We start from the raw sequence: 15,860 nt of genomic DNA, 5'->3' as shown, positions 1-15,860 counted from the left end.
TCTCTCTCTTCCTGTCTCTTTTATATTCTCTTTATTTATAAAGATGTCAAGTTGGACCTGGACCTAGACCTCTGCCACTTGCTAGAACTTGGGGCTGGGACTCTACCCCTAAGTTGAGCCCCCCATCCCCTGCACACAGGCCCACCTCACAACCAAATCTGGAGCTGTAGCCACGCCTGACTGTCCTGTCCCTCCCTCTCACCCCCAGAAGAGGCTCCTCCTCACTTCACAGAGGCCCAATCTTGCAGCTCAATTCTCAAGCCACCGTCCCCACCACTGTCCCTCCTGGGTCCTGGGCCCGGGATCCTCAGGTCTCAGGCCAGATTCTGACTCCCTATAGCCCGGCTCCTGGCTAGGACTCGAGGAGGTCCCAAGGTTGAAGCCCTGCTCCACGGTAGAGGCCCTACTTAGAGGCCCCGTTCTAGAGCCACAGGTCCCACTGCCCTTGAGTCGCTAGCTCCCCACACCCACCCCAGAGCCATCGACCATGCACCCAGCCCAGGGGCCTCGCCCCACAGACCTGCTCTCCGCCTCGCCAGAAGCCAGAGGCCCACCCCCCACTGCACGAGCCCCAGGCCGCTGCCTGGTCTGAGGCCCAGTCCCCTTCTCCAAAGCAAAGGCCCCATGTGGAGTCCCCAAGCCTCCCGACCGTCTACTCTCCCCTTCCGGATCGTGGCCCCCGCCTCCCATGAGGACCGGGTGCGGCCGCCTGGGCAGGTCGTCGGGGCGCACGGGGTGGGAGGGGGGTCACGCGGCGGCGCCACCGCCGGGGCCGTCGGACGGGGTGCAGGCGGTGATGCGCTCGCGCGCGGTGGCCTCGCGGGCGCGGCTGGAGCCGCCGGGTCCCGGGCGGCCGCAGGGGCCGCGGCAGAGCTGGCGGAAGCAGCGCTTGAAGTTCTCGTCCAGGAAGGCGTAGAGCAGGGGGTTGAGGCTGCTGTTGGCGTAGCCGAGCGCGATGCACAGGTGCAGCGCGGCCACCACGAGCGGATCGCGCCGGTCGATGTCCACCAGCGTCCAGACGATGACGAAGATGTGGATGGGCGCCCAGCACACCACGAAGGCGCCCACCACCACCAGCACCATGCGCGTGATGCGCCGCAGGCTGCGGTCCTTCTCGCGCGAGCCCGACAGCAGGCGCACGCTGCGCAGGCGCAGCAGCATGAGGCCGTAGCACGCGCTGATGATGAGGATGGGCACGACGAAGGCGAAGAGGAACACGCAGATCTTGGTCACGGTGTCCCAGTACCAGCTGGGGCTGGGGAACTGGAGCATGCACACCACCGCCCCATCTGGGCCGGGGAAACAAGGAAAGATAGATCGGGGGTGAGGGGCCTGTGTGCCTAAAGGCCCCTGCCTGCTCGCCCACCCTTCTCGGCTTGGGCAAGGCCCACCGCCTCCTTCCGGCCTTTGCTGAAGGTGATTCTTCTGCATGGAATATCTTCCTTTGCTTCTGCACTTGGTTAACTCCTACTCTGCTTAAAGACTCAGCAGGATTGGTACTCATCTGCGAGGCCTCCCGCCTACCATTCTCTCCCAGCCCTCTAGAAGCCTGTGTCCACGGGCCATAGTAATGACATAATTTAGCCCAGCCCACTAAATGCCAGTCATCGTGATAACTCAAAACACTCCCACCCATTCCCGAACTAGCACCAGTGGGGAGAGTACTACTAAGACTGAGTTAGAGAACATGAGTTAAGAGCAAGACTCAGGCCCTACTAACTGTGTGGCATGACCTTGGGCAAATTACACAACCTCTCTAAGTACCCACATTTCATAGGACGGTTGTGAGGTTTAAATGGGCTAATGCATGTAAAGCATTTAGCACAGGGGGTTCAAGCTCTAGGTGCACTCACAGGGAAGAGGGGCAGATACATATGAAAGATCAGAGGTCAGGATTAGGGCTAGCCTCCCAGGAGGGAAGCAGGTCTTGGCTTAATTTCAAGAAGAACTTTCTGATAGTCACATTTGCCCAGAGCTAGGAAGGGAGTGTGGGCTTGGGCTGGAGGAGCACCTTAGGGAATGTTGTGGGATTCCAATACAAGCCTGAGGCCAGCCCAGGGGACTCCCAAGATCTCTTAGAATGCTGGGATTTGAGGTGCCACACTAGGAGCCTGAGAATTATGAGAAGAGGGCTGGGGATCCACAGACAAAGTGGGTCCACAGGACATCAGGCTGGCAGGACCCCCAGAGTTGACTGGGTGCAAGACCTTCATTGTACAGATGACAGAACCAGGCTCAGATGGGAACAGCACTTGTTTAAGGTCACACAGCAAGCAGCATACAGAACCAAAGACTACTGATGGCACACACCGGAGGAGGGAGGGAGAGAGAGAGAGAGAGAGAGAGAGAGAGAGAGAGAGAGAGAGAGAGAGAGAGAGAGAGAGAGAGAGAGTGTGTGTGTGTGTGTGTGTGTGTGTGTGTTAATGGCCCATAAACTGAAGGCTTACAGTGAAGAATGGGCCCCTGCTGCTGCGTCAAGACCAATTGCTCAGAGTCTGTATAAGGGCACCAGGGTGAAGGTCAAGGGTGACCAAGAAGTCTCCCATCAAGCCTGTTCCCCTGTCCAACCCATAACACCAACCCTCTGCAAACCTCCACCCAAGGGTCTGAAAGGAGCAGCATCTGGGGGCGAGAACCTTGGGTTGAAGGCCAAGTTCCACCAAATGCCTGGCTGTGTGACCCCAAGTAAACCAACTGATCTCTCTGATACTCAGTTTTTTCACAGTAAAATGGAGGTAGGAGTCTCTGCCTTGTCTCACAGGCTTAATCATTTAATAACTGCTATTTATAGGGCCTTGGCAATGAGCCCAGGCCTTGTCCTAAGTGTTTTGTACATATTTTCTAATTTAACCTTCTCACCACCCCCATGATATAGTGTGGTTCAGAGAGGTTAATTAGTTACTAGTGTCGTTGGCATCCTTCTAGACTGTATTTCCCACTTCTTTACATCAAGGTGGGGCCATGTAACCAGCTATCACTGGGAAGGGATGAGCCATAATATTTAAAAGTGGTTGTGCTTTCTCCCCACTCCCTCTCCATGTTCATCTACCAGCCAGAGGCCAGCAGTGGAAGATTCAGAAACCATCAGTAGGAGCCTGGGTCGCTAAATGACTGTACTTCTGTTACTCACATTGGATTGTGTGGTGAATGAGAAATAAACTTCTACTGTCTTAAGTCCCTGGGCTTAAGTAACTAATACAGGTAGTTACTATAATAATTACCATTTTACTCTGAGAAAATGCACATGACATTCTCTACAGGCCATTCTCTAGGCCTTGCTTTGGTCATCTGGGCCAATGGCTTTCAAGTTGGGGTGAAAGGGAGTCTGGGATGAGACTGTAGATCTTGTGGCCTCCACTGCTCATTGGTCAGTGACACTCTCACCCCACTGGCCATCTATCCATCTCTCTATAGGTCAATCATTTACACAATCCTGGCCAGCTATCTACATCCCATATGACCACTCACCAGTCACCCTTCCACATTCCCCAGTGGCCAAGCATTCACGTTCCTGTTGGTTGACCTTCCACACTCCCACTGGCCAGCCATCACACTTTCATTGATCAGAAATCCACACCTCCACTGGTGAGCCACCCACACTTACCCTGATAAGTGCCCTGCAGACCCAAAGAGTCCCATGTGTTTGCCTCCTTTGGTCAGTGGCCTATGCCATAGCTCCCTCACTCACTCACCCCGGGGACGGGTCACAGCCATGACCATGATGGGCACACCAACACCTGAGGACAGGACCCAGATACAGATGTTGATCAGCTTGGCCTTGGCAGGCGTGCGGAAGTCCAAGGCCTTGACAGGGTGGCAGACGGCAATGTAGCGGTCGACGCTCATCATGGTGAGTGTGAAGATACTGGTGAACATATTGTAGTAGTCAATGGAGAGCACCACCTTGCAGAGCAGTTCCCCGAATGGCCACGTCTCCATCAGATACTTGGCGCTCTGGAAGGGCAGCGTGCTGGTGGCCAGTGCATCAGCCAAGGCCAGGTTGAAGATGTAGATGTTGGTGGCTGTCTTCATCTTAGTGTACCTTAAAAGGAAGTGTATGTATATTTGGTCCCATTTCACAGATTTCACTTTCACATGCAACTCAGGGAGGTGAACTGATTTGCCCAAGGTCACACAAAAGGTCAGGGGCAGGGGGGAACAAGAACCGTGAACTATCTGACTCAGCATCACTTCTTTCTACTACAACAGATGCAAAAGGATTTCTCTAGCTGTGGGTGACTTTGGCAGAAGGTATTTTAGGAAAAATCCTTATCTTCTGAGAGGCACTAAGTGATATGATTAAAGATAAAACTGTGCTCCAGAGGAAAACAAGTCTAGGTTCTAATCCTACCTCGGGTATTTATTAGCTGAGTGACTCAAGGCTAGTAACTTGAACTCTCTAAGCCTCAGCATCCATAATTGTAGAAAGATGGGTGATATTTGTACCAACTTCTCAGCATAATCCTGAAAATTTAGTGTGATGTTATACCACTCAGCCCTGAGCTCGGTGCACAGTAGCACTCAGGACATGGCAGCTATTACTATTCTTCATATTTGAAGAATGGAGCTGGGGGCTAGACCAGAGTGACCTGACTCTCTAGCTTCTGATACTGACACCGCCTTTTGGAAATATGATTGGCCAACTCTGGGGAAGGGACGCTGCCTGAGACTGACTGGGGCCTTAGACCCCTTGAGGTGTCCTCTGGTAGAGCAGGGTTCCCGATCCTTCCTGTGGACCCATCTATGCCTTCTTATCTCCATGCAACTGGACTCACCCCTCTGTAGAAGCCATGGTGCATCCCCCTTCCTTATGCACAGTGGTTTGGGGAAGGGAGCGATACAGTGTCACACATCCAACCCAGGGCATGAGCTCAGGTGTCCAGGCCAGAGGTCTGCACCTAACACTCCCTACACCCCTCCATGCTCTATGCTGCTGCACAGTTGCCTACACAACAGCTGACGCCTTGTTTGGCCAATGTTTACAGTCACAGCCCCTACTGAGCTGGGCTCTGGGTAGCCTGGGGGACACTGTCCTAGTGCAGTGTACTCATCACCAACACACAGGTACACTGAGGCAGAGGTAAGGACTACTTTCGTGCCACTGGGATTATCTGAGAAATCCAGAAAAGTGTTACATGAGCAAGTCCTCAAATTTCAGAGCAGGAAGAACCCTGAGAGATTGAGGGGAAGTGATTTTATTGAAGTGTGGTCCAAGGACTCCCTTCAGAATTACCAGAAGAACCTACGAGAAATGCAGTTTCCTGGACCCCACCTCAGATCTGCTAAACCTTAATCACTGAAGCCAGGGCCTGGGAATCTTCATTTTTAACAAGCACACCCCTCCCCCCTCGGTGATTCTTATGAACTGTAAAGTTTGAAAATCACTACATAGCCTAAAGCCCATACTGAGGAGGGACAGGGAGACTGAAGCCCAGAGAGGTACATGACTCATTCAAGGTCACACAGCGACAGAGCCAGACCCCAGGTGAGAACTTAGACCTAACGCTCCATGCTCTGTTTACTCTACCCCAAGGGTGGCACCACACTGTGTGCCTCCACTCCTCTAGAATCCTCTGATGCCATGCCTAGCCCTGGTAGTGACCTAGGGCCCAGCACTAAGATAAAGGCATGCATATTTCTGTTTGTTTTTTGGTGGCTGGCCAGTAAGGGGATCCAAACCACTGACCTTGGTGTTATCAGCACCATGCCCTAACCAAGTGCGCTAACTGGCCAGCCTTCACTCACGTTTTTGAATTGACTGAACACACTCACAAATACTTAATTCACTGAAAAAACAGCTGAGGCTGTTCCTTCATGAAGTGACTGATTTTTTTTTTTTTTTTTTTGGTTTAAGAAAAAAATTGACTCACTCATTGTCCTCCAGGGCAAGCATCTGTCCCACTCCCTCCCAAAATAGCTTGTCATTGGCTCTGGGGCTGGAGAAGCAAAAAGTTTTGCTCAGAGACAGCAGAATTGCAAGTCTCGGGAAGTTTGCCTTCAGTGGGGTGCAGGATCACAGCTGTGTGGGAGGCGGTCTCAACCCCACAGCTGACTTGTCTAATTTCTCTGCTCTTACGCAGAACAATTAGAGGCTGTTCTTTGCCTGCTATTTTGATTTGTGAAGGATCCTTCCATTCCCAGAGGGGGCTGGGCTGCCAGGAAGTGGGTGCTGAATCTAGTAGCTGGGCCAGGTGGGGCTGAGCAGCCCAGCACTGTCTGCCAGGCAGAGCCCCCCAGGTCTCCCTCTCTCTCACCCCCCACAGTCAAGCCCTGTCCTTATGGCCTCCTTAGAATCCCTTCTCCAGCCCCAAGACAAATCATGCTGCTCTCTTGCTATAAACCCCAAACAATCCCCATGATGTCCTATGTTCTACAAGCTGACCCTGACCACCTCTAGGACCTCAGCTCCCAGAACCCTCCCCTTGACTGATGTGTTCCCACAACACACTCGCTTCTTTGCTGTTCCCTGGACACATCAAGCCCACTCCCGCCTCAGGGCCTCTTGACTTGCTCTTCTCTCCACCTGGGACTCTCTCATGCCCCGAATTTTGCATGGCTTGCTCCTTAATTTAGGACTCTGTTCAAATGTCACCTCTGACCGCCCTCTCCCCACCATCGCCCTGTATTTCCTTCAGCTGCTTCCTTTTTCTTTCTAGCACCAACTACTGCCTGACCTCTATCTTCTCTGTCCCCTCGACTCTTAGGCCCTCATCTTGGTGGGGCACCTCCTCTAGTCACTTCCTGAGAAAGGACACATAGGAGGTAAGATTTCATCCTCACTTTTGATTTCTTTGACTGTATTTGGAATGCTAAATTGGAAATAATATTCCATCAGAATTTTGAAGGCACAGCTCCCTCATCTTCTAGCTTCCAGTATTGCTACTAAAGTATCTGAAATCATTCTGGCTCCCGATGATTTGTAAGTGATCTGCGCCACCCCCCCTCTCAAAACTTTTAGGATTTTCTCTTTATCCCTGGTGGTCTGACATTTTGTGATGATGTGCCTTAGGATGGCTTTTTCATTTGTATTGGGTCCTTTCAACCTGAAGATTCACATTCTTCAGGATGAAGTGTTCTCACATCATTTCTTTAGTAATTTCCTCCCTTCTGCTTTCTCTGGGATCCCTGGAAAATTCATTAGTCATATATTGCGCCTCCTGGATTGATCCTCTAATGTTCTTGTATTGTCTTTCTGTTATACCTTCTGGGAATTTTTTTTTTTTTAAATCATTATGTCTCAACCCTCTATTGACCTTTTTTTAACTTTCATGTTTTATTTTCCCAGTGCCCTTTCTTATTATTCCTTTTTTATATAGCATGTATAGCATCTTATTTCACAGACACAATATCTTAACTCTCTAAGGATACTAGTAATTTTTGTTTTGTATTTTCCTCTGCTCCCTGCATTGTCTACTTGCTATGTTTTTACTTAATTACCTGCTTTAGCCTCCCTCTTTTATCCTGGACACATCCTTCAAATATCAGGTGATATGTGACTAAAGGTTGATCTTTGAATGAAGCACTAAATAACTAATTGGCACCTTTGTGTGTGGGGGGGGGGGTCCTGCTAACTGGCAGACTTCACTGTAGGGGAACTGAGTGGTGATCTGGCTTTTACGCTGGGGGACACGTAAATATCAGTTTCTGTAGGTCTCTTCTCCGGGGCCATCAGAAAAGAAGCCTCCCATCTCCCGCCTGGGTCTCACACTTCTAGCTGTCAGGATTCTGTTGACAGACCTGGAAAAAGGACCTGAGAGTCCCCCCATTTTCCATTTGACATCTTGCTCTGACCTTTTCTGTGTTGTCTGGGCCTGAGTCCAGGGTTAATTTCTCTAGGTTAACTTCTCTAGGTTAACTTCCCTAGGGGAGAAACCTTGCTGACTTGCAGAGAGGAGGGATAGCCATCTGGTTGTGCAGGGTACAAGGTGGTGGGGGGCCTCAGGGTCTCATTGCTCTCTCTATAGACAATCAATCTCCTGTCCCTGTTTTCAGTCCCACACCTCACCCCTGCTCTGCTGGTTATTCCTCTTCCAATTCCTTCTCATTGTCCAAATACGCATTGACATCTCTTAGAGAAGACAAACTGAGACACAAGAGGTGAAGTGACTCACCCAAGGTCCTGTGACTAGTAAGTGGCAGAGCTGGTATTCAACTCGGGCAGCCTGGTGCCAACACCTGGTACTACCTTGCTCTACTGCCCTTCAGTACTTGTTACCTTCCCTCCCCCCACCACCTCTCACAGTTAGTGAAAAGAGTCATGGAATGTGAACTGACAAAGTTCTGTTTGGTCTGTGCCAGGCATTGAGTAGGGGATACAGGAGCAATGATGACAGCTGGCCTGTTGAAATTTATGGCCTTAGGGAGGGGCAGACACTGAGTAAACTGCTGCACTAATTAATGAGCCACCTGCCGTGGAGAATAGGAATAGGGTATACTGATGGGTACTATCTAATGGGAGTGAGGGGGCTTTGTGAAGGACCCTGGCTTAGACTGGGAGGTCAACGATGGCTTCCTCGACGAGGTGTGCTACAGACTGAACTGTGCCCCCCGAATTCATATGTTGAAGCCCTAACCCCCAAGGGCTTCCCTTGCTGCCAGTTTTTGTTTGTTTGTTTTTTAATAACTCTTTTTTGCTTCATTCTGTAGTTTATATGTGACAGTCCCAAACCCAACACTTAGTTTTCCTCTTCTGACTTTGTTATTCTTTTAATATCTATGTCAACAGAGACTGTTTCTTCCAATAACATATGCAGTTTGATCCTCACCCTCAGAGATCCCAGCTCTTTAGCACTTATACCTGGGCTGCCCCTTTTGACTGCACCCATGTCTTTTTGCTGAGGATCTGCCCCGGTCCCATCAACCCTGAGGTGTCATTAGGGCAGGAATGACAAACAGATTCCATGTGATATGCCAACTCTGAATAAATATGATGGGGCCTTTGAGAAATAAGTAGGTTTAGATGAGTTCGTGAGGGTAGGGCCCTCGTGATGGGATTAGTGCCCTTATAAAAGAGGCCCCAGAAAGCTTGCTCTCTCTCTCTCCCCACAATGTGAGGACATAGTGAGAAGGCAGCCGTTTACATGCCAGGAAGAGACCACTCACCAGAACCTGACAATGATGGCACCTTGATCTTGGGCTTTTAGCCTCCTGTACAGTGAGAAAATAAATATCTGTTGTTTAAACCACTCAGTCGATGGTATTTTGTTATGGCAACTTGATCTGACGAAGGCAAGATGACACTTCTGCCAGGTTGGGAAGAATGACAAGGAGTCAGCCATGTGAAGAGCAGGGGAAGGTTGTTCCAGGCAGAAGGAACAGAGGGTACAAAGGCCCTGTGGCAGGAAAGAGCTTGATGAGCTACAGGAATGGTCAGAAATCAAGTGTGACTGAAGTGCAGTGAGCCAGAGAGGAAGCAACAGGAGAAGCAGCAGCAGAAGTCAGCAGGAATCAAATCGTGCAGGGCTTCTGGGCCCTGGCAAGAAGTTTGGATTTGACACCGAGTGTAATGGGAAGCCATTGGAGGTTTCAGCCAGGGGAATGATGTGCTTTGATTTATGTGTGTTTCCTGAAAGATCAATCTGACTACTGTGTGGAAGCTAGATGGAGGGCAGAGCAATAGAAAGATAAGTCATTTATTGATCCACTTCCCAAAACCCACCTGTTGTTCTATTTTTTTTCCTATAACAAAAAGTTGTGGATATGAAGTTGGACCCTTACCTTACACCACAGACAAAAATTAATTCAAAGTGAATCAAAAACCTAAACATAAGAGCTAAAATTATAAAACTCTTAGAAGAAAAGATAGGGAAAAAGCTTCATGGTATTGGATCTGGCAATGATTTCTTGGATATGACACCAAAATCACAGGCAATGAAAGAAAAATGGATAAATTGGACTACATCAAAATTTAGAACTTTTAGACCTGGACGGTTGGTTCAGTTGGTTAGAGTGTGGTGTTATAACATCAAGGTCAAGGGGTCAGATCCCTGCACCAGTCAGTCTCCAAAATAAAATAAAACAAAACTTTTGTGCAATAAATGACACTATCAACATAGTAAGAAGGCCATCTATGGAATGGGAGAAAATATTAGCAAATCACATATCTGATAAGGAGTTAATATCCAGAATATATAAGGAACTCCAACTAAACAATAAAAAAAACTTGATTAAAAAAATGGAATAGACATTTCTTTAACAAAAATATACAAATGGCCAACAAGCACATGAAATATGCTCGACATCGCTAATCATTAGGGAAATGCAAATCGAAACCACAATGAAATACTACTTCACACCTATTAGAATGGTTACAATCAAGCAAACAGAAAATAAGTGTTGGCAAAGATGTGGAGAAATTGAAACCCTGTGTACTGCTGGTGGGAATATGAAATGGTACAGCCACTATGAAAAACAGTTTGGGGATTCCTCAAAACTTTGAAAATGGAATTGCCTACATGATCCAGCAATTCCTCTTCTGGGCAGATACCCAAAATAATTGAAAGCAGGATCTTGAAGAAATATTTGCACATCTGTGTTCACAGCAGCATTATTCACAATAGCCAAAAGGTGGAAGCAACCCAAGTGTTCGTCGACTGATTATTGGTTGAACAAAATGTGGTATATACATACGATGGAATATTACTCAGCCTTTAAAAAGAAGGAAATTCTGAGATATACTACAAAATGGATGAACCGTGAGGACAGTATGTTAAGTAAAATAAGTCAGTCACAAAAAGATGAATACTGTATGATTCTACTCATATGAGGTACCTAGAGCAGTCAGATTCATACAGACAGAAAGAATGCCCAGGGCCCCACCAGGGTCCTGAGGCATGGAGCCAGGGGAAACCAAACCCAGCCACAACCAGGTAAAGAGCACACGAAAAACACCATTTCCACGTGGGTAGCCCACCATAGCTACTGCAGTTGCCACGGCTGCCACAAACGTGGCTAGTCTCTATAGCAGCAGTCACAGCCACAGTGCAGATGGCACACCAGACTCTCAACTGCATTGACACAAGGAGGGGCACCAGTGGAGACCAAACAAGAAAAGAAAAAAGAAGAGGTCCTCTCTCTCCACAAAGCACACTCCAGAGTAACAGAAGCAGCATCTGATTTATGATAACAGGGGAGGACTTGATCACACCTGTCTTAGTACTGGACAGATCATCTAGGCAACAAACCAACAGAGGATCAGTTAATCTATCAGATGGAGAGAACAAATCTATGGTTATTAGAGGGGGGAGGGGAGGGAGGAAGGGGGAAGAGGAGAGATTGGATAAAAGGCATAAAGAATAAGTATGATTTTTAACGATGAATATGCTAATAATAAATAAATAAATAAGAAAGAATGGGGGGTACCAGGGGCTGCGGGAAGGGGAGTAAGGGGACTTATTGTTTAGTGGGTATAGAGTTTCCGTTTGGGAAGATGAAAAAAGTTCTGGAGACGGATGGTAGTGATGGATGCACAATAATGTGAATGTATTTAATGTCACTGAACTGCACAGTTAAAAATGGTTAAAATGGTATTCTTGATGTGTATCTATTTTACCACAATAAAAAAAGAAGTTGTGGGTAATCAAGAGCTGTCATCACTGTGTCTAGTTTCTAAGCCTGAGAGTGGGGTGAGGGGATTCTTTAGAGCCATTCAGATCTCGGCTCCTCAACATTCACAGTTGAGTGATTTTGAAGCAATCACTTCACCTTTCTGAACCTGTTTCCTCAATGGTAATTTCAGTGTAATGATGCTTTTTAAGAGCCAACACATGTGAAAGCATCTAGCTTACAGGCCAGCATGTAGATGAGAACTGGCAGCCCTTTTGTTTTTTCCCCCCTGATATTTTTCTGCTTTTTTTCTCTTAGGGTTTAATCATCATCCATTGGATCCAACCCAAGGGGTGAGGACAGCAAAGCTCTGGCTGAACCTCTATTGACTCTGAGATGCCTTTGGGAAACCCTTTGCTTTTTTTCTAAGTCTAAATCCCCATTAGATCATCTTGAATTAATGCAGCTGCTGGGGAACTTGCTCCCTACCGTCTTTCTCAGTCCTCAGTGAGGCTTCCTTTAAACAAAGCACCAAGTGGCTGAGCACGCTTCAGAGCACTAAACCCATTCCATCTTCTGTCAAATGAGCCCCGTTGCAGGAAGATCATCACTACCTCCATTAATTTTCTTTCAACTTGATGGAGATTGTGTGTGCTCTGTGTTTGAAGTGCCTTCTCCCACTCAGCCTGCACAGCCAGTGCCACATTAAATTCATGCACGTTCCTGGGCCTCCAGAGAACTGGGCTTCTCAGCTGAATACCCTGACACCTAATCTCCTAGTAAGAATTTTCTCACCAGGCAAACTCAGAACAGCTGGTCAGAGAGGCTGACGTCTTAATCCTTGTGCCCAGAAAAAGGTCAATACCTTCCCTCATTTGTATAAGGAATCATGGGACTGTTCTGGCAGGTTGTTTGTTTTCTTTAAGCAATATTCTCTGACTTTCTTCTTTCATGTGCCAGACACTATGCCAAAAGCAATGAATGCATGATTCCATTTCATCCTCACTGCAAACTTGGGTGTTAACACCATCCTCATTCTAGAGATGAGCTAAGTTAGATGGCTCACTCAAAGACACCCAGCTAAGAAGTAACAGTGACAGTAACAGTGATTCAAACTTAGATCTAGCTGGTTTCCAGAGCTCAAGCTCAAACCACTTGGGTCTGTGCTTTGATATTCACTTTCCCCAGCCTCTCTGCCACCTGCCCCAGCTTATCAAATACTGGCCACGATGAGCCTCCCAGTCTGGAGGCCAGGACCAAGTGCTATGAACTGCTCCAGCGGTGGGCCTGCTCCATCACACTGGTCTCTTTTTCATGTGTTCCTTGACCCTGCCATAGTCCAGGGATCTGGAGACAATCTGCTCAGAGCCCAGGTGGGGACGGGGAGAACCAGACTTATAAACATCAGAACAATGTCACAGGCATAATCATGGGGTCCAGGAGGCTAAGGAGGAGAGGTCAATTCAGAACAAAACATGCACCTCTGATCACAACGGGTTGGCAACCAGTATTTATGGACAATAACTGTATGCCAGGTCTTTCTTAGGAATGACTTACATACTCTTCACACCTATATATTTTTTTAATAGATAAAGAACATTTGTTGGACACTTACTATGTGCCAGGCACTGGGATAAGCATTTTACATCATTTAATCCTCACAGCACCCCAAAGGAGTACATAATATTTATTATCCCCAATTTATAGAGAGCACTAAAGGAACTTGCCCAAGGTTGCAGAGTAAGGAAGACTCGACATTCAAACCCAGTGCTCTTCCCCCAAATCCCAGTGCCTTCCTCTTGACTTCAGTCTTAGTGTCTTTCCTCTGGACCCAGAGTACTCTGTGTGCCCCTCACATACTCTGACAATTAAAATGTAAGCTGCCCGAAGGCAGGGACCGCATTTGTCTTGGTCATCACTACAAGCCTAGAACCTACAGCAGTGCCTAGCACAAAGCAGGTGCTCAAAACACATTTGTGGAATGAATAAATGTTAATGTATCTGTCTTCCACACTACACTGGGACATCCTTCAGGCAGAAACTGTGTCTCGCTCACACTGTACTCCAGCACTCAACACAAGGCCAGGGACAGAGGAGACATAGCATTCACTGGAGGATCCTTGTGTGAAGATGTCAAGGTGCCCTGATCCTCGCAGATAACGAACCACAGACCAAAGAGCTCAACTGGGGCATCTCTTCCTTTCTCCCTCCCTCCTTTCTCCCATCTTCAACCTGGACTAACCCAGGTCCCCTGAAGGACACCTGAGCCTGTTCCTGTTTGCCCTGAGTTTGAAGTGACTCAGCTCTGCCAGTGGTGAGTGGAAATGCTCACTCAGATCATTTATCCAAGGTAGCTAAATAAATAAATAAAATTTAAAAAACCAAACAAGGTAGCTAATTTGTTTTTAACTAAACGGAGGGTGTTTTGTTTTTTTCTTCCCCCACTTATGTTCAACAGCCCATGGGGTTCAAATAGGGGCAAGAGACCTCAGATTAAAAACAGTAACAGCAGCAGCAACAAGGTAAGAACATCAACACTTAGTCAGGTAGACCTTGTGGCACCTCAGGAACCAAACTGAACAAAATGGCTTTAGCCTAGAGCAAAACTCATATGGTTCCAAACCAAATGCAGTGTGGATTGCTGGAGTACTTAGAATTAAATTTTAATTTCAAATGCTTCTTGAATGCTCAAAAATAACAGCTGTTCCCTATAAAATGCTCAAACAACACAGAAGCATTTGCACACATAATTAAGTTAAGGAGTTCAAGATGAGCTCATCCCGGATTATCTGGATGGGCCCTGATTCCAATGATAAGTGTCCTTGTAAGAGACACACAGAGAGAAGAGGAGGCCATGTGAAGCTGGAGCACAGATCAGAGTGATGCGGCCACAGGTGAGGAATGCCTGGAGCCACCAGAAACCGGAAGAGGCAAGGAAAGATTCTCCCCAGGACACTTCAGACACCTTGATTTTAGACTTCTGGCCTCCAGAACTGTGAGAGAATAAATTTCTGTTTTAAGCCATCAAGTTTGCAGTAATTTGTTTCGGCAGCCCTAGGGACTGCCAAACCTCCACTCCCACTTTACAGATGGGAAAACAGAGGGCTGGAGAGGGGAAGACAGTTGTACAAGTCACACAGAGAATTGGCTCCTGACTTCTGGGAGACCAAGTTCTTTTGACTTCTCCAAACTGCCTTCCCAGGAGCTCAGTCTCAGGTGAGGGTTCAAGATGGCTGAGGCCAAAGGGAAAGAGGGGTCCTGCCCAAGACTTCAGAATTCCTGATGAGGCCCCGGGCTCTTAGTAGACATCTATGTTCCAGGTTCCTGTGTTCGGTGGTTGACCAATGTAGGGTAGTTGTACAGATGGAACGGTCTCCATCACTATAATCATCTTCACCAGCACTTCCATCTCAGCAGTGACACTGATGCAGTGCTTACCCATGCCCAACACATTCTGCTGAATTCTACCATGACATTACATAGATCATCTCACTTAATCACTCCAACAACCCTATGAAATAGCTGCTATTATTATCCTCACTTTACAGAGGAGGAAAGTGAGCCTTGGAGGGCGTACTGGATTGAACAGTGTGCCCCCAAAAAGCGCATCTCCACCTGGGACCTCAGAATGTGAACTTACTTGGAAATAGGATCTTTGCAGATGTAATTAGTTAAGATGAGGTCATACTAGATTAGGGAGAGCCCTAAACCCAGTATGACTGATGTCCTTATAAGAAGAGGAAAGGGCGTGGACAGAGACACATGGATAGAGACACAAAGGGAACATGGTCATGTGAAAACAGAGGAAAAACTTGGAGTGACGTAGCTGCAAGCCAAGGATGTCCAGGATTGCCAGCAACCACCAGAGGTTAGGCAAGGACTGATTCTTCCTCAGAGCCTTCAGAAGGAGCGTGGCCCTACCAACACCTTGATTTCAGACTTCCAGCCTCCTGAACTGTGAGAAAATACATTTATATTGTTTTCAGTCACCCAGTTTATGGTAATTTGTTATGGCAGCCTAAGGGAACTAATACAACGGGGTTAACCATCTTGCCAGCCGTGACCTAAAACACAGAAGCAATATCTGTTAAAATTGTTCTCAGTTCTCTCAACAGTGGCCTTTTTTCATCAGGAATATAGATCATTAGCACTAAAAGGAAAGGTGGCTGGTGAGAGTATTTATGGGTACCTACTATGTGCCGGTTTCCCTGCTATGTGGCATGCATGTGTTCATTATCCCACCGAATCTGCACAACCACCACAGGAAGTGAGCACTATTATCCCCATTTTACAGGTGAGGAATGTTGAGGCTCAGA

General features: G+C 47.7%; 1 protein-coding gene across 1 annotated transcript in view; it reads right to left on the bottom strand.

The window, feature by feature from the left end:
- Window positions 1-747: 747 nt before the first annotated feature.
- The window catches only part of OPRD1 (opioid receptor delta 1), a 28,481-nt gene continuing 13,368 nt past the window's right edge, over window positions 748-15,860 (bottom strand). The window contains exons 2-3 of the mRNA XM_063105467.1: window positions 3,693-4,042; window positions 748-1,289 (exon numbers count right to left, since the gene is read on the bottom strand). Coding sequence (XP_062961537.1) covers window positions 748-1,289; window positions 3,693-4,042 — 892 coding nt within the window. The remainder of the gene's footprint in view (window positions 1,290-3,692; window positions 4,043-15,860) is intronic.

The sequence above is a fragment of the Cynocephalus volans genome, chromosome 8, assembly GCF_027409185.1.
Source record: "Cynocephalus volans isolate mCynVol1 chromosome 8, mCynVol1.pri, whole genome shotgun sequence".
NCBI lineage: Eukaryota > Metazoa > Chordata > Mammalia > Dermoptera > Cynocephalidae > Cynocephalus > Cynocephalus volans.
Note: the sequence above shows the minus strand (reverse complement) of the source record. Positions and strands in the feature narration are given on the sequence as shown.